Source organism: Protomyctophum bolini (genome assembly GCF_963924005.1).
Source record: "Protomyctophum bolini genome assembly, chromosome: 2".
NCBI classification, from domain to species: domain Eukaryota; kingdom Metazoa; phylum Chordata; class Actinopteri; order Myctophiformes; family Myctophidae; genus Protomyctophum; species Protomyctophum bolini.
Window position 1 is genome coordinate 7709461 of NC_137863.1, and position 24080 is coordinate 7733540.

At 43.8% G+C, this 24080-nt stretch overlaps 1 protein-coding gene across 4 annotated transcripts in view; it reads right to left on the reverse strand.

Moving 5' to 3' along the window:
• The window catches only part of plxna1b (plexin A1b), a 228104-nt gene that overhangs the window by 62301 nt on the left and 141723 nt on the right, over positions 1 to 24080 (reverse strand). For all 4 annotated transcript variants that reach the window (XR_013965144.1, XM_080780037.1, XM_080780035.1 and 1 more), the window contains exon 10: positions 10780 to 10980. Coding sequence is in view for 3 of the 4 variants with exons in the window: in XM_080780037.1 (XP_080636163.1) it covers positions 10780 to 10980 (201 nt within the window). In the remaining variant the exon portion in view is untranslated. The remainder of the gene's footprint in view (positions 1 to 10779; positions 10981 to 24080) is intronic.

A 24080-nucleotide genomic window follows, 5' to 3' on the forward strand; every position in this document is an offset into this window, starting at 1 on the left:
ACTAAATAACTGGAAGAAGAATTGGAGAACACCTCTAATATAACCACTGCAGTAGTAGTTATAGCCTATTGTATTAAAATACTATAATAGTTTAAAGCATTCTATTCACAAAAAATGCAGCTTGCATTTTATTTGTACCTTCAAGGTCACAAATGGATAGAATGAACACATAGGATTTTACTGTGTAGGTCTAATGCAGTAGTAGTCTATACCAATGTACTGTATACCATGAGGACATGCCATACACTACACTAGCACACATGTACACATGTACACACAACTCTAGCCAGATATGACTTCCTAATCAAGGATAAAAGTAGTAATCCTTCCTATAGCTTAGTGGATGTGCAGTGTGTGTGTATGCGAGTGTGTGCGTGTGTTTGTGTGTGGCAGGGTCAGGCAGCTTGGAATTAGCCATAATAGAGGCCTGTTAGCCAGCGGTAATCGCTAATGCTAACAGGATTGGGGCATGGCCAGACCCCACCACCCAGCTTATCACACGCACGCACACACATACAGTACATGCACACACATGCACAAATGCATTCTTCATTGAGAGAGAGAGAGAGAGAGAGAGAGAGAGAGAGACAGACATACATACATACAGAGAGACCGACATACAGACAGAGACAGAGAGATAGAGAGAGCTGGCTTGAGGGAAAGTAATTGGTAATTTGTTGGAACATCCATTGTCAGCATCTTCTCCCTTCCGTTCCACCAAACTTCTGTAATCCCACATTGACCCATGTAGCAGTGTAGTACATTAAACTATGTTTATGTACTGTGTACTGTATATACTGCTTAATATTGATGACATCACGTGATGTCACGAGACATGACCATATATGGGGGCGTGACCAACCAAATAACTGACGGGAAATGGACGATTTCATAGTAAATGCGACAGGAAACCAAACTAAGCTTCTTCTACGCAACGGTAGAGTCCGTTCTCCTATATGGCAGTGAATGCTGGACCTTGAAGCCAACCCTGCAGAAGTCTCTCGATGGGTGCTACACCAGAATGTTGCGGGCAGTACTCAACATCAATAAGAGCACACATGTTACAAACACAACTCTGTATGATGGAATGCCAAGGGTGACCCAGAAAATAGCAGCCAGGAGAATGAGACTAGCAGGACACTGCCAAAGACACCAAGAGCTGCCAGCCAGTAAACTAGTGCTGTGGGAACCAACGCACGGGCACCGGTCACGAGGACGTCCAACGCTAACATACGTGGATGTACTCAAGAACGACGCAGGAGCGCAAAGTACCAACGAACTGGTCAGATGTATGGAGAACCGGGATGACTGGAAACGACGATGGAGGGCTCGTCTGAGGACGACCTAGAAGAAGAAACCACCAAACTCCATTGGACCCCTCAAGTAATTGACAATATATAAAGTCACAATACCAACTTTGACGAGGCAGTATTTGCATTGTTTTAAAAATAAATATTTATTTCCTGATGAATGAACGTTAAAACAGTATTATGATTATACAGCAGAGGAAAAATGAGAACAACTGGCTGCTATCCACAACCACAATTACATTTCAAAGCAATCACAAATCATTTTGAGCATCCTGCTCCCTCTGCAGAGACTGACAACATGGAAGCTTAAGGGAGGGAGGGAGGGATGCAGGAGGATGATATTCAGATCCCTGCTAGCACGCCACACGGATGCCCACCGAGGCAGCTTGAGATTCAGGTCCATGCTAGCACACACCACACCGAGACTGGCTGCTGATATTGTCCCAAACATACGGACATATCTCCTGCATAATGAAGGAGTGGGGTTGGCTCATTAGGGGCCTTGGCAGCTCATTAGGGGCCTGGCAGCTATATGCTTGTAGATGTGCTATCTTTGCCAAGTGTTTGCCTATTATCATGGGATGTTCACCTTATATGACAGGGATTCTAGCTTGCATATTATGTCCTTAACAGAGGTTCAACCGTACATGGGAAGGGTTGTACGAGAAAAGAGGTAAGTTCTGCAATAACAGCACTATAGTCACCAATAACAGCTCTAGTCAAAATGGCACTACAACACCCTAAATACAGCACCCACTATACAAATATATTAAAAAATAAAAAGAGAAGTTTGTACATAAGTAAAAGTGACAATTGTATTTGTATCTAATGGCATTTCTATCTTGAGACCCTAATTTATATTGTAAAATCTATGTAATTTAACTCTGAGAGTGTACAAATGAAACCAAATGGACCTGGGTCCGGGTCCATTTGGTTTCATTTGTACACTCTCAGAGTTACAGACCCATGAGGGTCCATTTGGTTCCAAACTATCATTTAGCTTGGGACCGCCTGGAACTCCCTCAAGGACCCCACTTTGGGAACCACTGCTATAGGCCTTATCTTATCGTTATTGTGGTCAGTAGATGTAATGATATTGGAGCAGTGCTTGGCAGCACATAGCCATACATGTACAGTTGAGTTGAGTACAGGAGGGGACAGAGCACGCAGCCCTGTGGTGCGCCCGTGTTGATTATCAGCAAGGCTGATATGTGCAGATTCTCACCAGATGTGAGAATCACACCAGATGTTGTGGGCTTGTAGATGTACATTTTTGCTAAACTGAAGTGGGTAAAGGCCTGCATGATGCAGTCGGTCAGACAGTCAAAGGCAGGTGGAGGTGTTCACTTACACGTTAAGCATAAAGTGACAGCCTGTGTTCTCTTCGCATACCCACTACCCTCCTCTCTTTTCCTACTCTCCTCCTCAACTCTTATCTCCACATTCCCCTCGTTTCCTGTTAGCTTATGGCTGATGCCTGAAGAGTGTGGCTGCGGTTAATTACCAAACATCTTCTCCATACTGTATGCGCCCCATGGCTGGTAGGGGAAGGATCAGAGCGAGTGGGGAGGGGAGTGTTTGGAGGAAGATATGTAGGTGGGGGAGCTATAGCATGGGACTATGGGAGTAAAGGTCATTACACATTGGCGACGTGATATATTCGTGCGAATAATTCGCATTTAAAAAAAAACAATTGAAGTCGATGCAAGCTTCCACATCAGTGGCGAATGTGCGAAAATGCGACCGTTTTCGCTCTTTATTTGTTCGCTCTGGTGTCGTATTTTGCAGAGATTCGCAGGCGAACTGCAACATGCAATATTTCGCATTTTCAGATCGCTTATTCGCATCGCGTCGCTAATTCGCCAGTGTGTAATGACCTTTAGCGAGGAGTGACTGAAGAACGGGAGAAAAGAAGGGAGGAGAAGAAGGAGGAAGGAGGAAGAGAAAGAGGAAGAGGAAGAATAGACTGGGGTGGAGATGCTGCCATATGCCGACAGCTGAGCAGCAATTCATTTTGATTTAACAGAGGACAAGAGAAATGCACTTCACCTGACAGGGGGGGGAGGGAGGGGGAGGGGGAGGAAAAGAGAGGAGGCGAGAGGAGTGATAGAAATAGAAATATAGAGGCTGGTGGGGTGCATGCAGCAGATGGAGAGAGAAAAGGTGGAGAGAAGAAACAGAGATGAGGAATTATATTGGAAGATGGAAGAAATACTACAGTAGCAACACCTCTGTAGCAACACGCGCACACACGTGTGTGTTCCTGCGCTGCTTTGAGGAAAGATTTATGCTGGAGGATTCATCAGCGAAGACATGCATAGACAACAAGTGAGCTTCATGCACCACCCCACACACACATACACACACACACACACACACACACACAAAAATACACAGATGTCCAAAGACACACAAAGACATACTATACAATCTGAGTCTCCATACTGGCCTCCAATTACTGTGCGCGCATGTATGCACGCACACACACACACGCACACACACACACACACACACACACACACACACACACACACACACACAGAATCCCAGTCTGTCTCCAGGCCAATTAAAATGGTATCAGTGTGTGCTGTACTGTAGCTGACTGCAGTGGCAGGTCTGGTGTTTATATCTCATTAAGCTGTGCCATGCTCATTAGCCCTGTCATCTCCATGCAGTTATCTCTCTGTGTGTATGTGTGCGTGTGTGTGTGTGTGTGTGTGTGTGTGTGTGTGTGTGTGTGTGTGTGTGTGCGCACGCGGGGGGGCTGGGCGCAGTATCACTTAAAAAAGTTTAAGAATTAGAAATGAAAAAGTAAAAAGTTAGAAAGGTAAGATAAAAGGTATAGCCTTATAAACACCAATCACACATCTATCTTCCATTCATCCTTTCACTTCTCCATACACTCATTCATCCACCCAACCTTCCATTTACCCACCCATTCATCCACTCATTCATCCACCCAACCTTCCATTTACCCACCCATTCATCCACTCATTCATCCACCCAACCTTCCATTTACCCACCCATTCATCCACTCATTCATCCACCCAACCTTCCATTTACCCACCCATTCATCCACTCATTCATCCACCCAACCTTCCATTTACCCACCCATTCATCCACTCATTCATCCACCCAACCTTCCATTCACCCACCCATCCGTCCATTCACCCACCCATTCATCCACTCATTCATCCACCCAACCTTCCATTCACCCACCCAACCTTCCATTCACCCACCCATTCATCCACTCATTCATCCACTCATTCATCCACCCAACCTTCCATTTACCCACCCATCCGTCCACTCATTCATCCACCCAACCTTCCATTTACCCACCCATTCATCCACTCATTCCTCCACCCAACCTTCCATTCACCCACCCATTCATCCACTCATTCATCCACCCAACCTTCCATTCACCCACCCATTCATCCACCCAACCTTCCATTCACCCACCCATTCATCCACTCATTCATCCACCCAACCTTCCATTCACCCACCCATCCGTCCATTCACCCTGCACCTATTCATCCACTTAATCCTCCATCCATCCATCATCCCATTCACCCACCCATCCATCTGTTGATCCTTCTCTCCTTCCATAAAAGGGGGATAAAAAGAGAGGATGATTTGTCGTCCTCCTCCTCTCCTCTGCATGACGAAACGCTTGCCTCCATATTGTCCTTATGCTCTTCCTGTTCTCCTCCTCCAGGTGTCTCTCATCCCTCCATCTCTGTCTCCTTCGTTTGCTCTCCCTTGCTTTCTGTTATTTCTTTCGTCTCTCTTTCTCTCTACTTATTTTCCTGCCTTTCTGTAAGTACTGTATGTGTTACATGTGAGCACAGAGTCACACACACACACACACACACACACACAGGCGACCGTCTCTACTGCCCGACTGCAATTCATCATCATTTTATCTGCCTTAATTGGATGCCATCAGGACCCCTGATACTTCCCATCTCTGCTTTAACAAACAGCTGCTACACACACACACACACACACACACACACACACACACACACACACACACACAGTCACACACACACACACAGAGTAGATTTTGTCCTCCTGCCCCTCGTATGCCTTGTGTTTCCAGGGGCAGGGTAGAGAGAGAGAGAGAAGCGGGGTGATGGAGTGGCCCACTGGTTCATCAGAGTGAAGGTAATGGTGTAATAAGCCCCACACTGTCGTGCCAAAACCTTGTATGTCCTGTATATGAATCACAATGTGTTTGTAGATCGGCTATGTTTGGTATTTTTGAAGTGTTTTGACATTTTGTCACTCATATAATGACGTACCCAAAATAGGGCATCCAGGTTGAAAGTGGCAGACGAGACATGCACAGAAATGTCTCCGCTATCGCAGTCCTCCTTTTCTTCCACATTACCTCCATCTTCCAACGGCACCCAGCTGTGTTCAATCAGCCCTTATGACCCAGGAGTCTGTGCGTGCGTGCTTGCTTATGTGTGCGTGCAAAAACAACAGTTGGAGAAACTATTTTTTTAATATAGAGACAGTCTGCATCATGGTCTGAATATTCACAGATAATTTAGCCTGTGCCATTGAAGTGTGACGTCTCATTCTCCCTCCCTAACATCAAGTGTTCAACATTCATAAACACTTCTGAACAAATCCCGACCACGTAAACATCCCCCAGAGTTTTAAAACAAAACACTGAGCAGCACGTTGAGGAAAACTAAAGAGTTTCATGTCTTGGCGGAACAACAACCCCCCCCCCCCCCCCCCCCCCCCCGACCAGAACTGGCTCAGCTGCATTCTTTCTCATGTCTGGCCCCCGTGGGAGAAGTCAGTATGTACAGTAACCTAATATAGAGATATCACAGGAACAATATTTCTCCCATAAACGGATATGGATAGCCAATACCAAACTAGGTTAGCATTGGGGCTGATGTTACACTATCACATATCACATAATGTCACATTTACAGTTGGCTTATTGATAGTCTCCTGTTAGGGGATACCATACACAAGTATTCGGTTGTTATTCTCAGTGTAAAAGGAGCTGCGTGTATGTAACCAGAGCTCAAATGTGATCCCGTCATGGATATTGTGGAATATTCCATGTGGGTTAGTTTTCTCATTTTGAATGGTGTAATGAAGGGATTTGAAAAGAGACAAGAGTGCATTTTGGACTTAAAGAGATACTTTTCCTCCGTCCCTCTCCCCTCTCCTTTGTTCTCTTCAATATATATCGTTCTCACATTCCTCTAAACATCTCCCCTCAAACCATGTTGCACCTATACCTCCACTTCCACTCACTGTCACTCGCTGAAAATAGCCCATCTTCACCAAGTTCTCAACGTGGTGTCACAATGTGATATGTTGTGAGCTTGTATAATTCAGCTGTTGTCACTCAAATCCTCTCCACTGCTCACATCTCCTTGCAAGTTATGCTTTCCTCCACACCACTTTTTAAAAACCTCACCTTCCTCTCGCCAGCGTGTGCCTGTTTGATACAGGCAGGGGCAAACGCTGGCGTGTGTCTCTCAAACACAAGGCTAAACTGTGGATTAACAAGCGTGTGTTTACTCCATTGATTGGCATACCACCCGCCTTCCTGAGACAGTCTATCCTACTATAGCTGTTGGTGTAATGGGGCCATACACACACACACACACACACATGCAACCACCCTGTTATACACAGCCTCAGGCATATTGAATAATTCCCATGCACAGTCCACACACACACACACACACACACACACACACACACACACACACACACACACACACACACACTCTAACCCTTAGTCCCAAAGCTCCATCCATGCCTATGCATCCAGGCAGCAGTGTGTATGCAGCATACCGGATGTATTTTTCCACTGCAGAATCATACATGATTCATTGAGTCACTGTCAAAGACAGATACAAACATGGAAGACTGCTATGGATGTCCAAATCTGGATAAACTAATATTTGAGATGTTGGTTCTTTAGAATCATCTCGGGGCATAATTCATGGGACATGATTATAATAATAATAGTGTTTTAAATGGACTTTTACACAGCTGGCAGCGCTTTCATCGAGTGAAACCGAGACCTGATGTAGACTTGATACGTACTACATGTTACATCGATATCTAAGCATGTCGTCAAGCCGGCATGGCTAATTGTTAACAACACCTAAGTGCTGACAGTTGAAGGCTAATTGCTGCTAGCATGTCTGAACTGAACCTGTCAAACGGAGAAAGCCCTCTTTTGGCATGGCTTGGGGCTGTATTGCTGATTAGCACTGGCTTGCTGCTACAATAAACAGTCAATAAACAGGCATCTCTGTGGAAAGACAGCCCAGTTGCTAGCTAATTAGCCCGGCGTTCACAAACAGCTGGCTGTAGCATGCCAACACCTAACTAGTTGTTGACAGAGGACTGTACAGTGAAGTCGGATTCCTATCTCGTCATGGAACGGTGTCGTGTGCAGAATATAGAGCAGGGGTTCTCAACGTTTTTGGCAGGGGACCCCCGGAAACGCTTTGGCCATGTCTCGCGACCCCCGCCCCGCCCCAATACAAACTGACTGCAAAGATAACCTTATATTAGAGAAAATATATCATAAATGAATACTGAAACCAGATACAATCATTAAGGAAAGTTTATGCATGTACTATGTAAACATTTTACAGCCATTCAGTTGCAAAAAATGTTTTATATATAATTTGGGGACCCCCCCAAAATAATTTGGCGACCCCCCCACGGGTTGAGAACCACTGATATAGAGCATAAACGGGGCATAATCCGACGTTGCTATAGCCATCAGGGTAGCTAGTGTATGAGTTGTCCTGCAGGGCAGGCAATTGGTGCTGTTCTATGCTACAAATGTGTTCATATCAATGGGTCAGCGTCGCCCCATAACTAACCCTGTCCGTAAAACCCAAACTGTACACGAAGCCACGTTGCCGGACTAATGCGCTGTCGGAATTACGAGCGGATCCCCATATCAACACGGCGGACACAAACCTGTGAAAATGTTGGCAACGTCACCTAGTGACGTGTGGGTTTATAGCATTTCAAGGTGCAAGAGCCATTAGTGAATTGTTACGAAGGCTGCCAGGTGTTGGCTGTGATTTTATTTATTTTCATATCTAATGACTAAAGCCACGCAACATATGACACGTTGTTAACAGTATCACAACTGATGGCGGCCGCCGCTAGGCAGCTGCAACCGGTTAACACTCTGAGCGCATGACGGCAACGTCCTGGTTTTCAGTACCACTAAGTGTCAGAGTGGTTTTTAAAGTGCATCACAATATAACATGTTGTGAGCTATATATCTTGTATGGGGGGTCCCTGGCTCAAAATGTTTTCAGATGGGCCAAATGATAGATAGCTTTATTGTCATTCAGCAGATACATAAAATGCATAAGAGAACGAAATGTCGTTTCACTGGCTTTTAGTATGCTAGTTAAAAGAGAGCTAAAATACTATTCAAATCTAAAATCCACTTAAAAACAAATACATTAAAAAGCACCATTAGTTCATTGAGAGACAGATATTGCACAACAGGAGTCCTTATAGCAGCATATAGGGGAAAAGGTTAGGGGATATTGCACTTGTTCAAAAGTCTGACGGCTTGGGGGAAAAAGCTCTTGGAAAATCTTGCTGTTTTACTTCCAATGCTTCGATACCTTCTGCCAGAAGGCAACAGAGTGAACAGTCCCTGGTGCATATTCATTTGGGGGGTTCTCCTTGGCAAGGAAAGGTTTTTGAACCAACCTCCTGCATCGTATAAAGTACCTCGAAACAGAGAGGCAGAGAAACGCGTTTGAGAGAAGACGAGACGAGGCAGAGAGAAGAGAACGGGGGGGGACTAATGGAGGAGCAGAGAGTATGACAGACAAAGAGATAGGAGACAAGAGAAAAATATCAGTTGAACAGAGAGGGACGGGGGCGAGAGACATTCAGAGAAATGGAGTGGAGGTGTAAATATGATCAATCTGGTCATGACGAGGTTCAGAGACACACTTCCTCTCCACATTTTCAGCCTCAGTGAAGCACAACGCACAGCTATACCTCTTATCTATCACACAGAATCCTACACAGACCTCCCTCCAATTTCTCTCTCTTACCCTTCTCCTGGACACACCTTAATCACGCACGCACGCACGCACGCACACACGCACACACTACTGCTCACATGATCAAACAGTGTGTTAAGAAGAAACTCATTTATTGCACTGGCAATGCTACAATGTCATGCTTCAGATCACATTAGAAACTAGAAGTGCCCCTGGGGGCATATAAGGTAGAAACTACAAGAAGTGCCCCTGGGGGCATATAAACTACAAGAAGTGCCCCTGGGGGTATATAAAACTATAGAAGAAGTGCCCCTGGGGGCATATATAAAAGTGTTGCACATAAATGAGCCTCCTGGTGGTGATCGAAAAGGCAATTTAATGAATTAATTACATTTTCTTTGGGGTGTAGGGAGTGTTTCTTTGGGGTGTAGGGAGTGTGCATACAACGTTTTATGCAGATCGGTGCAGTTATATGTGAAGACGCGACTTGGCCACCATGTGGCTGATTTGAAAACTGTCAAGTGGCATTTCTTCCTCAGCCTAGTCAGTTTCATCGCAATCGGACACTCCGTTGATGAGTTGTGGCATTTTGTACAAAACGGGTACAAAACGGGCTACTCCAATCAGGATGGAATACGAGAAATCAAACAAACCCGTCTTGATCACATGACTATGGAGATCATATTGTGTACTAATTTGCGTGAAATTTGGATAAAACGAGTAATATAAGAAAATGTGTTTTACATATGTCGGCCACCTGGTGGCGCTATAAAGAGCAGACGTGAAAAATTCCAGGCAAAGGTTTTTCCTTGGCCTCTAGGGAGTGTGTGTACAAGGTACACAGATCGGTGCAGTTATAGGTAAAAACACGAATCGGCCAGTTATAGCGCCACCATGAGGCTGAGTTGAACATTTTCAAGTGGAATTTCTTCCTCGGCCTAGTGGGAATGTGCGTGCAAAATTGGAATGGAAGCCAATCTTAGCCAATCAGGGGGTTATTTTCCCTATTCTATAGCAGTTAGTGAAGATTATTCTTAGGCCAGGATTTCAACATCTCTGTGCTCTCTGACTCCAAGTCGATATCCAATGGCCACCTGTCGGTTCAATGTAGGAGATCAGTATTGGGTCATCTGTCTCCACTGAGACCAAGTCATTGTCCGTAGCCGTGCATGGTCATCTATCACAACAATGAGCATGTTACTGGCCAACGTGGTCGTTAGTGGTGGGAGGTCATTATTTAAACTCTGACAAAGTCGATGATCCACACTGGGGTCAAGCCGCTGCAGTGTAGTAAAATTGACTGGTTTAAGACCGATAGCACTTAATAACATTACCGCTTGACAGCAGTATTGAGCAATTAATCACAAACATCAAAAAGCAACAGACTGGTAACCACTCATTTCCACCAGACGCCCACCGTTACTCACCGATGTCTTCTGACACTGGATGGACGTGCTGTTGAACCTGAGGGCAGTGACACTGTGGGTCTCTCCCTGGATGTGGAAGACACACTCGTAGTTCCTTTGGCCGGACTGGGGCTGGGGCAGGTTCTTAGCGGCCAGGGTGATGGGTTTGGTCACCCCGACGGGAATGTAGATCTGGGTGGAGGGCAAGATCTGGGGACAGTCCTGGGTTGGGGGGGAGAGAGAAACATGTTAGCCATTTTTGTTCAGTCTTGAAAGAAATACAAGACAAGTTTAATGAGCTCAAGAGGGAAGGAAGTACAAAGACAGTGAGACATAGATTAGAGTGCGGAATGGGTAATAATGAATTGTATATAGCTTTGTAGAATAGGGAGAGAGAAAGAGAAAGAGAGACATAGATGGTATGGGTCACTCGTTTGTTCACTGCAGTTCAGCAGAAAAATTGAGCAGCCGGTCATATTTGATTAAACGCTGGTGTTACCACAAAATACTATGAAAGGCAGTGTCTTCAAACCGTGCAGAATCACACACCCATTAGCCTCGCACCAGATTTTAATGTGAGATGACAACACCCAAGAGGGGGATACAGAGTTTCCTAGGTTCAAACGCCATTATCTACATCATAAAGCACCGCTCTCATAACAACAGCACTGCATTGTTATGGCAAGTCAGATAGACTCCAATGTGTTGTGGCCATGTGTGCAGAACTGGACTCGACAACACTACACCGTGTGTGTGTGTGTGTGTGTGTGTGTGTGTGTGTGTGTGTGTGTGTGTGTGTGTGTGCGTGTGTGCGTGCGTGCGCGTGTCAGGTCACTCAGTGATATTGGCGAGAGTTGACACAGTCTTGTTTAGATCATTTGGAAACAGTCGATCCGTTGGCTCACACCACTGAAGAACATAGGCCTGGAGAGGCTTTGTCTGCATGTGTGCATTGTGAAGTCTGCATGCATACGTGTGTGTGTGTGTGTGTGTGTGTGTGTGTGTGTGTGTGTGTGTGTGTGTGTGTGTGTGTGTGTGTGTGTGGGTGTGTGTTTACGGTATGTACGTGCGTGCGCGTGCGTCCATGCCGGTTAACTATGTGAGTTTACTGCTCTCAGAGGATTTCTGTGTATAGGAACAAATGAAGTCACCACGGTGTTTATGCCACGCGTTGGCAGGAATGCAAAGCTCATCAGCTGAACAGTGAGAATCAATGGAGAAAGGGAGCGAGGGGGATCTGGAGGGAAGGAGGGAGACACTATCCAGCATGACTCAAAGCCCTGGGTGGAACCAACACACCCTGTACGACGGCACTCAAGCCAAAAACATACCTCACCAGATTTTACATGACAAATGTAAAGCGCTGCGGTGGAAACCTTGTATGTCCTGAAGTGGTTACTTTTCAGGAAAGAAAGAAAGAAATAACCTGTGGTCACAAGCTCTTGATAACACTATTGGTTCAATATTTATAAAATACACACTTAACCACTTTCACTTGAAACGGTTCATATTTCATTAAAACTTGGAGATACAAGGTTTCTGCCCAACAGCAACAGAATGACACATTTACTAAACAAGTGATTCATGTGTCTTCAGAGACATCACACGTGACAGATCTGCTCTGCGTTACCATGTGGTAGGTAATGCATTATGGGATGCAATTAAAATCTCTTTCGTGGGAAAGAAATCATCCAAAAACGGTACGTCCCCAACGTGGCATTTCTCCCACCCCGCTGGAAGTGTAACTATACGTTCCTCCCTGCTTATAGTTGGAGAGGAACAGCGAGTTGACACCCTGGTCACAGCCCCTCAAGGCTTGCAGAGTTGCTTTTGCAGTGCAAAAACCTCATATATCCATAACAGTTACAGTACTATTTCAGGATTCAAATACAAAACGTTTTGCTTTTGTGTGACGCTGTAGTATGATCAAGTGGGGCATTAATTTACGAAAAACACAATGTGGAGATAAGAGGTTTCCTATCCTGCCAAGATCCTGCTAGAGGAGGAGTGATTTGTTTTTCTGCTGCTGTACATTAGAAGCTACAGTATGGCACATTCCCTGGTCCAGAACACAATGCATGGCGTATTCATTAGCCTGCTTATAGCTGTGGCTCTGTGCGTCTAATTACAACATGCACACGTACATGCACGCACATGTCACGCACACACAAATGCGAGGGGATACTGTAGGAAGACAAAGCTATAAGTAATCAGATAAAAGGAGAGGCACAAAGGGGAGGAATGGACAGAACACAGAGAGAGACACAAAGTGGCTGAGAGAGGGGGGGAGAGGGGGGAGTGTGTTTGAAAAGAAAGTGACGAATCAGTGAAGGAGGAGGGAATGAGAGAGGGAAGAAAATTAGAAGATAGAGATTAGCAGATGGAGAACAGGATGAAACAAAGGACAAAATATTCTTAACAGTGCTTACAAAAAAAGGAAAATAAAGAACATGAAACTAGAGGTACTGCATATCCAGCTAACGGAGACTATAGGTCAGAAGAGTGAGTAGGAGTCTACATAGCACTCACATGTTGTCGAAAAAGATGGCAGTGATTAGTTAGCTTGACTTGATTGATCTCCTTATAAAAGACATCGGGGCACTAATGGCCACTAGTATTCAGAATTTCAGCCTAGACTTGAAACAAAAATCAAAGCTTCATCATATAATCTACGGCCGGGCACTAATGGCCACTAGTATTCAGAATTTTAGCCTAGACTTAGAACAAACATCAAAGCTTCATCATATAATCTACGGCCACAGCCATCATCACTGGCTCACATGGAGTTAAACCAGCTATAGGGGCTAGGCCCAGGTAGCCAGTGAACGGATGCCAGGGTGTTAGAGATACAGTATGTTCTCATTTCTTTGTACAAGTTTAAACTCTAGCTGCCGTATGCTGAACAAGCTGGAGGCATGCAAGGGACTTTTCCCTCCTTTCTTAAGCCAATTCAAGAGTGAAAAGGGTTACGGTATTCTAAGTGAGATGTGATGAAAGCAAAAATAACAGTTTCAATTACAGATCCATTTGCAGACAAATGGAACTGCATTCACAATAAGCATAGCCTATATTCACACTGACACTTACATGACACGTTTATTTGTAATCTGATTCGGCTATTATTCCAACAATTAACATTAAACCCCCTGTAAACAATCCTAGACATTCACTGGTCCTTTGAATATCCTCCTGCATATTTTTTCCAATCCCCGTTTCTCCTGCTGTGTCAGCAGTAAATGAGCACAACCCTCCTGACAACATCCCCCTTAATTAAAAGGTTGATGGATAAGAAAGAAGAGACGAAAGAAAGAACAGGGGAGACAGAGTGACTTACACTAGTGCTTTTTTGGGGGAATCCTGTCTCATAAAAAGAAGGCTTGTGTCAAAAGTTCAAAACACACCATCTGAAGCCACAAGAGTGAAAAAGAAAATAACAGAAAGCAAAAACATGCACTCAACTCAGGAATGAGACAGAAAGTGATGCATGCTGAATTCTAATGTTCGGTAGAAAGTTTTAATGCAGTGGCACTTTACCATACTGAAGCTAACTTGTAGGAACATATTGTGTCAGAAGCTAGTGTAGCCCTTAGCGCAGTCGGTCGCTAACTGAATGTTTAATTCATCCCTCTATCGGCATAACAAGTAGCTCAGCTATCTTCTTGTCAGCCAGTCATTTTCTTCCTTACAGAATTCCATCCATTACATTTCTCTCGTCTAGCTAACGTGCGGTCAACTCAAGGTACAACGAGGTCAATAATTGACTACTCATGTCATGAGAAATGCAGGGAAATGTTTTGTTCTCAGTAAGAAGTGGGCACAGAAGCTGGTGACAAAAAACAATGATATTATAGAAAGATTTCTTCTTCTTAGAAAACAATATAGTGTATAAAAAGTATACAAGTTATACAGGATATACAAAGGCGATGGTGATTGTGACTGTCAATCACCATGTCCACAGTGATTTTGGTGGCTACTGGTGATCAGTGAGGTAATGTAGAATATAAAAAAGCTGATGTTTCAAGAGAATTGTACAGAATGTTGATTCTCCGTTCTCAAGAGGCCGTATACCAGAGCACAGCCCGAGACAGCCTCACGTCTTTTGGAGCTATACATGGAAATATATATTCCTACAATACAAACTGTAACCATATCCTGTAGACTTCATGTCAGCGCCAACGCTTTATCAAAAAGCCTTTAACGCAATATGGGTCTGACTCATAGGACAGCAGCAAGGTAAACCTACAGTAACAGCAATGACCCATGGGATCGCTCGTTTCCCATGTAGTGTCGTCTCGGGTGACTAAAAGACAATATCGCATTAACTTTCCAAAAAGACAGACAGAAAGAAACATAGAAAGAGAGAGGGGGGCAGATAAGCAGTCACCAGAGGGAACGAATTTCATCAGGTTTTCTGACAGGTGCCAAAACAGTTCAAAGCCGGCATCAGAGCTACAAACTGCAGAGTGCATTGAAACAATACTTCACCAGGGGAATTTGTTTGAAGCTGAGGGAGAGAGACTTTTCTTTCCCTCCCCTTTTCTTTTCTGGTCTTTTATTTCATCAGTGAAAACGGATGCTGTGGTTTTCTTGCCAGATGTGAAAGTCCATCGGCTAATTTCTAAGGAAACTCAGACGTGGATACGAGTGTGTCAGTGACTGAGCGACTGTTTGTGTGTAAGACTAATTTATTTCTCCATCGCACGATGGTGTGTCGCGCGGCGAAAACAGCAGACATACAGCGCGACGCATCCGCAATGCAGCGTTGTGAGCTTGTACTTGTAGGGTGGCTATTTTAAGTGTGTGACACCGTCGTGCGATGAAGTCTTAAGAGAGAGAGAGACAGACAGAGAGAGAGTGTGGTTGGGTGCAGGGGGATCCATTTGTATGTATGTCTGCAGTGCATGAATTAGACAGTGTTTCAGCTATCAGGTAAAGTGGCACAGAGAAACGTCTGAGGCAGACCGCAGGGTGACTCCATCAGCACTTCTCTACCCACAGCCCCCCTGAGAAAAGACCTAGAAGGCATAGATCTGCCACAAGCGCAAAATAGGGACACCAGGTTGAAAGTGTTTAAAAAGTTTTAGTTCAACTTTACACTCGCGTCCGAATGGACTATGAGTTATACCATCTATAACTGATAGTATAAAACCAGTAAGAGACGCCCTAAGGGCGAGAATGTGCGCGCATCCGCCTGGGTGACGGCAGATGGCAGACTGCTGGGTGAGTGCTGACGCTTTGGCATGAGATCAATAATCAAATATGGAATGAATTCCATATTGACCATATTCCATACATGTGGACCATATATGCAGATGGCCATATATGGTGGCGTGACATGTCACAATACGTGATGTCACGAGGCGTGACCATATATAGAAGCGTGATGTCACGAGGTGTGACCATATATAGAAGCGTGATGTCACGAGGCGTGGCCATATATAGAAGCGTGATGTCACGAGGCGTGACCATATATAGAAGCATGATGTCACGAGGCGTGACCATATATAGAAGCGTGATGTCACGAGGCGTGACCATATATAGAAGCGTTATGTCACGAGGCGTGGCCATATATAGAAGCGTGATGTCACGAGGCGTGACCATATATAGAAGCATGATGTCACGAGGCGTGACCATATATAGAAGCGTGATGTCACGAGGCGTGACCATATATAGAAGCGTTATGTCACGAGGCGTGACCATATATAGAAGCGTTATGTCACGAGGCCGTGCATGGTAACTAACGGATTGGAGATGCAGGTTTTTATAGTAAATGCGACCTGGTCGCAACAATGTTTACATCACACATTTTCTCTCAATACCAACAAAAAACATCTGCTCCAATTTGAACAAAATATTATACATTTCATAAGCCTGTTTTTCAACATCAACAGATGTTCATACCATAGCAACCAACTGTCACTGCCAAATATAAAAATTCTTTGTTTTATGACTGCCCGGCTGACGACAAGTCGAATAAGCAAACACCCACAGCTAATTCTGAACTATAAGCTCACATAGTGTGAGTGTGTGTGTGTGTGTGTGTGTGTGTGTGTGTGTGTGTGTGTGTGTGTGTGTGTGACTGTGTGTGACTGTGTGTGTGTGTGTGTGTGTGTGTGTGTGTGTGTGTGTGCGCGTGTGTGTGTGTGTGTGTGTTTATGATGGCAGACATCCAGGCCCCCTACTCCCCGCTCCTTGCCAGACTGCCAGAGGGCTTTCCTTACCTCTCTGTTTGTTTTTCTTCAAGGCTGCTGTCGGCTTTTCTGCCTACAGCAAGCGCGGCATTATGGGAGTCGCGGTACCCATTATGTTAACAGCGGAGGCATAACTAATCTTTCAGATTATTAAGACGTATGCCATACTTTCATGAAAGTCCATTTCCTGCTTACAGAAATGAGATGAAATGGCTCTCCACTGGTTACTCAGGCAGTTGATAGATATTGTAAGTGGCCATTTATTTCGGTCTGCATTTAAAGCCCCGACTTATATACTGATATACTTCATCGTACGACAGTGTCCCATGCCTAAAATAGACGCTCTTCAACTCGTTCCCAGTCTTATCTCAAGGGAAAAGCCTGGAAAAATAACTATAGCTCAAAGTGTCTGTCTGGAGGGCAAGGCTTCCGTTGTACAGCATGTACTTAGGGTTGCCAACTGTCCCTTGATCGTCCCATCATCGTCCCTTATTGAGGGGCGCTAGCTAACTAGTGTCACGTTTGCCATTGACAATGAAAGGAGAATTTACGTCATTATGTGTCTAAACAAATCAGCTTTTTGTGGAAACACAAACATTAAATGCCATTGACAATGAAAGGAAAATTTGCATCATATGTAGACGAGCAAATTGGATATTTTGGCCAGAATGAGATGATGTATGATGATGTATGGTGATAAGAGCGCAACTCTTATACTATGTCTGCACATTTTATGGCAGACATAGTATAAGTATGTCTAAATTCATATTTAGAAAACGTTTCAGATTTAGAAAAAAAAAACACCCAGAGATGATTTGAATCGAATATTTAGGAAAAGTCATGGAAGGGGAACCCAAGTGTTAAGCTCTATTTTTTAAATCGTATTTTTTATGTTGACCTAAAATGAAATGACCAAATTAAGGAGACCTAACGGCTGACCTAATTTAGGATGAATCTCACCACTGATGAATGAATGCCAGTTTGGAGAGAACATCTCCGTGAGCCTTCTACTCAAGAGCAAGCAGCTGTCATTCTAGGTCAGGCCCCTTCTAATATATTCCCTCCTTCATTTGCAATTCACTGTGATGTCTACTACAGGACCCACAGCTTTCCACACTAACAAAATAAAATAAAAATAAAACAAGTGTTGGGGGCAGATGAGATAATCTTCACTTGCAGGTGAGCAAAACACCTTTTAACATCCGCCAAGAGCAGATAATGAGACAGTTGGGTGTGCCATGTGTACCCTGTGTGTGTGTGTGTGTGTGTGTGTGTGTGTGTGTGTGTGTGTGTGTGTGTGTGTGTGTGTGTGTGTGTGTGTGTGCGCGTGTGCGTGCATATACAAATACACACATATATACATATGCATATGAGTCTGTGGAAGGCGAGAGATTCTAATCAAGAGAGAGAGACAAAGAGCAGAGGGTGAAGACGAAAGCGAGACGCAAAATAAATAAATAAATAGGCTACGTGTATTAAAAAGCCAGAAAGAGTTGTGAAGGCCTTGGCATAGCTTGACAAGATATAAATTAATAAAGATCCAAAAACACTGCGCATACGTAATGAGGCAGGCGTCTGGACGTTTTTTTTTTTTAACATATCCCCCCCCCCTCCTCCTCCTCCCTCTCCCCAATGTTCCATCCATAATTAATTAGCCAGCTCTGTGATGTGAGGACTATAGATCAGTGCTAGGAAAAAAATAACACGCTAAATAATGAAGTAAAGAGATACGGAGAGCCCGAGGGAGCGACACCATGGCATGTATGGTCACAAAGGGGGGTACATGGAGGTGGACAGGGGGTGGGTGTGTGTGTGTGTGTGTGTGTGTGTGTGTGTGTGTGTGTGTGTGTGTGTGTGTGTGTGTGTGTGTGTGTGTGTGTGCGTGTCTGTCAGGGACCTGACAAAGGACTACATGGAGTGTTGACCCCCCACCCCCCCTCTCGCCGCCTGTCTACATGACCCTCAGATCCATTTGAACACTCTCAGAGTTACATTAACACTCAGGAGTGTACAGTGTGGTCTCACAATGTAGGGGCCAAAGAGGCCTTTGTGGGCTTTAACTAAAGATGCCAACTCCGGGGCCTTGTTTTGGAATTCAATGTACAGTATATATCTGTAAAATATAAAAATGATATATGATCTGTGGATACCATATTGGATGCTATTTTACAATTATTTACAATTGTTACAACAATTTAGCAGATGTTGTTATTCAGCGTACGGTCAGAGTACGGTAAGTGCTATGAACATTATATTATATTGAACAACAACAACAACAACAACAACAACAACAGGGCGGATGGAGGAGGAATTAGAGTGCTGCGAGAACACAGATCTGTTCCATAGTAACAGGACAACAAACAGTACCTTACACTACAGGGCATGCATTCTGATACGGCTGTCTGCAGGCGGGATGGAACTGTTCCTGCCTAACCTTCGCAATGACAGTGGCATTATCTGTGTGTGAACTAGACATGTTGAAGCCGTCCCTCCGACTGACAATGGCTTGGTTTTAAGTTACAGCGTCCTCTCTGCCCAGAGACAACACGCTCGTGTCAAATCTAGGTTAAATGCACAAAGGGCTTTGCTCCCAAAAGCAAGGCTTGACAACTATATTCTCACATTGTGATCCGCAGTGATATCCAGTTCACACAGGCTGTGGATCAGGTGTCGTCGACTTGTCTATGTGTGGTATCACAGTATCAAAACACAGAGGCTGGCCAGCATCAGAGGAGCGATGTGGTACCAAACACACCACGCTGACAAAGTGGGAACAACATTTTCCTTTGTGTGTGTGTACTGTAAGTATGTATGTATGTGTGTGCGTGTACATTAATGTAAATGTCCATACATACAGTATACAGTATGTGTGAGTGTTTCAGAACAGCCGTGGAATAAAGACGCTGTGTTCATTTACGGAAACTCTGAGGAGAGAATTCACAAAAGAATTGCGTGGCTTTTATCGCTGCTAAACTTTCACAAATAAGCACTGTCAAAGGGTGAAAAGCACTCCTAACTCCGCTGCCAAGCAAGTAGCATCTCTGGTGCTAAATTTGAATGTATTTAAATGTAGTAGTATGATAACCACACACTTTAAGCCTAACTAAAAGCTTGAAAGAAAGTATTATTTGTGCCCTTTGCCTCCTTTCCCAAATCCTGGGCTTACTGTTTTGCCTTTCCTCTCTATTTTGCCTTCAAAAGGTTTGGACGGAAGTGGCACTCTGGTTAGTCTTGCGTGGCCAAGAAAATCCCACTATTTTCAAATGCTTTCCGTGATAAAGTCTGGAGCACGGAAGCTCTTTGGTGCTTCCGGTGATACAGTCTGGAGCACGGAAGCCCTTTTGATGATAAAGCGGAAGTGACGCCTCCTCCACACTTCCTTTGTCTTTACAGTCGTGCAAATATATCCTAATATATATATCCAAACTAATCAAAGCATGTACAGGTATATCTTGTTTATTAGCAGGAATGGAAATTAAAGAATAAGATCTAAAGATATGTTAAAATATATATAAAAATATATTGACTCATGGCTTTCACTTCAGTTCTTAGACAGTTTAATTTGGAAGCATATTTTTCCTGGTCAGTTTGTTTTTGCTGTTCGAGGAGTTGGTTAATCTCTTCATAATTCACAAGCATATGTACTTGTGTATGTACATTATTGTACAGTATGTACGTGTGCATTTCTTGCTTGCACCTCGTTAGTCAGCCCTTGTAGCTTGAGGTTTCTCTGCCATAGTTCTACCTAGTGTTCTTGTTGCAAAGCCACCATTTACGTATTTTGCCACGTGGAATATTGTAATTTGTACTCGGCTACAAAACGTTAAGGGTGTAATAGCTTTTCTGAGTGGGACCTTGATACAGGGCAGATAGCAGTTGCAAGTGGTAGTGCAATATTCTCGGTGGCCCAAATCTGTTTGTGTGTATTCACCCTTGAGTGTAAAAATCCCACAAATAAGTTAGTAGTGACTGTATATTCTACTGTATATTTGTATGCGTGCGTGCGAGACTATCCATTAAAGTACTGGCATTGTTTTGGTCATTAAGTGACCACATGTCACATAATGGGCATGGGGACTTGCTCAAGTGTGCTCCACATGCATGTACGAATGTAAGTGAGGTGAAGAAATTACTTCAGGGTGTGGAGGTATATGCAAGCACGCTTCAGCGCGTGCGCACAATGTGAGAGCATTTGAGCCATGCTCATTAGCAGGCAGAAGACCGGAAAGTGTTCTGTGACCAACCAGACGCCACTTATAGCAGAAGAGATTGAGAGAGAGAGCACAAAGAGAGAGAGATCAGAGAGAGAGAGAGAGAGAGAGAGAGAGAGAGAGAGAGAGAGAGAGAGAGAGAGAGAGAGAGAGAGAGAGAGAGAGAGAGAGAGAGCGCAACTTAATAAGCCAGGAACATGCAGAGGAGTGTGGGGAAAGTGGTACAACGGAAACAAAGGGAAAGAAAGGGACTTTGAACCTTGAAAGGGACTGTGAGAATGTTCACCCACCTCCCTTCATGTTCTGGGGAAGTGGTGATGCAGAGAGGAAGAGATGGAGAGACGGAGAGGGAACAGAGCAGTAAATGGGGAAAGATGCATATTAGTGCAGAGGAAGAGGGGGAGAGAGAGAGAGAGAGAGAGAGAGAGAGAGAGAGAGAGATAGAGAGGCATACTGTATAGCGAGAGAGCAGTTTGAATTATAGAAAGATGCCAGTGTGCTGTGACATGAATATTTCCAGTCTCTTGGCTTGGCTGCTTTATAGCACATGTATAAATGCATAGCCTACAGTACATGCATGCATGCACACCCAGCTTTGATATACCAACTAGGCACATCTATATGTCAACTTGATCTTATTAGCCTTCACATACTACATGGAGGCTAGTGAACCACCCCAAGACATGGGCCATGAAACAGTCAAATGCAGGAACATGTGAATACTTTGTAATTTGAGCTCATGCCAGAGAGGGGAGTGAGATGAGAGAGAGAGAGCATGCCATGGCATCCAGCTATCTTTCTAACCCAGATATGGCAACACCAATCGAACCTCCTGCATTTCAGCTTTTCAGAGACAAACCTTGATTTCTGAGGTAGATATGTCCCATTATCTGTCTTTTATGGGTGTCTCTGCAGACAGTGCCATATTTCAATGTTACAAGAAGACAGTGGATTACAGCACTATCCATTCTCATGTTTAGCGTGTGATAGTTCTGCTCAATGCTGTTTGCATTTCCAATTCCAATTTCTATTGGCCCAATTTATCTTTAGCCATTTGTAGACAAGTCCTTTTTTTTGTCCCCCGCTCCAACACAAATACAATTGCATAATTTGCTACTGTATGTTGACTGTCTCCAGTAATATAAAAGCTACTTTGCATTTTAGTGAGGGATCCCTCGAGAAACGGCACAGGAACTGGATAAAAATTGCTGCTGTGCCACAAATCGATCCCACCGTGCTGCTGAACACGCTACATTTCTGCTTTGGTCGTGTATCATGGATCACTGACCATCTAGGGTTTCTAGGAAAACCTACGTGTGGCATTGTGGCTTCTGTAAAAAAAAGAAAAAACTGAATATCACTACAGGGAAATATTGTAACTGACCAAATACCACAATATAGATGTACAGTGAAATACTGTAACTGACCGAACACCTCAATATAGATGTACAGTGAAATACTGTAACTGACCGAACACCTCAATATAGATGTACAGTGAAATACTGTAACTGACCGAACAACTCAATATAGATGTACAGTTAAATACTGTAACTGACTGAACACCTCAATATAGATGTACAGTGAAATACTGTAACTGACCGAACACCTCAATATAGATGTACAGTGAAATACTGTAACTGACCGAACAACTCAATATAGATGTACAGTGAAATACTGTAACTGACCGAACACCTCAATATAGATGTACAGTGAAATACTGTAACTGACCGAACACCTCAATATAGATGTACAGTTAAATACTGTAACTGACTGAACACCTCAATATAGATGTACAGTGAAATACTGTAACTGACCGAACACCTCAATATAGATGTACAGTTAAATACTGTAACTGACTGAACACCTCAATATAGATGTACAGTGAAATACTGTAACTGACCGAACAACTCAATATAGATGTACAGTTAAATACTGTAACTGACTGAACACCTCAATATAGATGTACAGTGAAATACTGTAACTGACCGAACACCTCAATATAGATGTACAGTTAAATACTGTAACTGACTGAACACCTCAATATAGATGTACAGTTAAATACTGTAACTGACCGAACACCTCAATATAGATGTACAGTTAAATACTGTAACTGACTGAACACCTCAATATAGATGTACAGTTAAATACTGTAACTGACCGAACACCTCAATACAGATGTACAGTGAAATACTGTAACTGACTGAACACCTCAATATAGATGTACAGTGAAATACTGTAACTGACCGAACACCTCAATATAGATGTGATATTTTGGAGAAGACTAGTGATGCTTAGAGTTAGAGAACAGTCAGAGAAATGCTTGAGGTGACAGACAGAGCTATAGCTGGCATTATAGGATGAAAAAAAGACGGTGGGCTTATTCAGTCCTAACTCGCATGGAATCTCTTTCTCACAAACAAATGGCAGAGAGGAGAGATATGCAAGGACTTGGATTAGAACGGGTCCTCTCAACCTGGAGCATTAACACATTTTGTACATAATACGTCCTGAAACGTCATAAGGATTGGAACCGAGAGGTGCCTTAGACGTCTGTGGACGTCCTAGCGACGTCCAAACGACGCGGGGCGAGATAATAATATTCAGAATAATTACTTCTTTTTTTTTTGGCATTTCGCTTTTCGCTTGCCGTATGCTAACGCTCTGTGAAACTATTAGCTTGTCATTGACTCCCATGTTAGCGCGGCGGAAAGAATGACTCGTATCTCCTCATCCAGGGCGCTCTCCGTGGTGATGAATGGATCGATATGCTGGCGCTGCGTTTCTGCTCCTCATCCGTCTCTCCCGCAAAATATGAACTCTTTTTGTAGCGTATATAAATATATTAAGATGATCGGAGATTGTGATGGCACTTTGTCAGTCAACTTTTTTAAGAAAGTATTTCCGGTTCATGGCTTTCAAA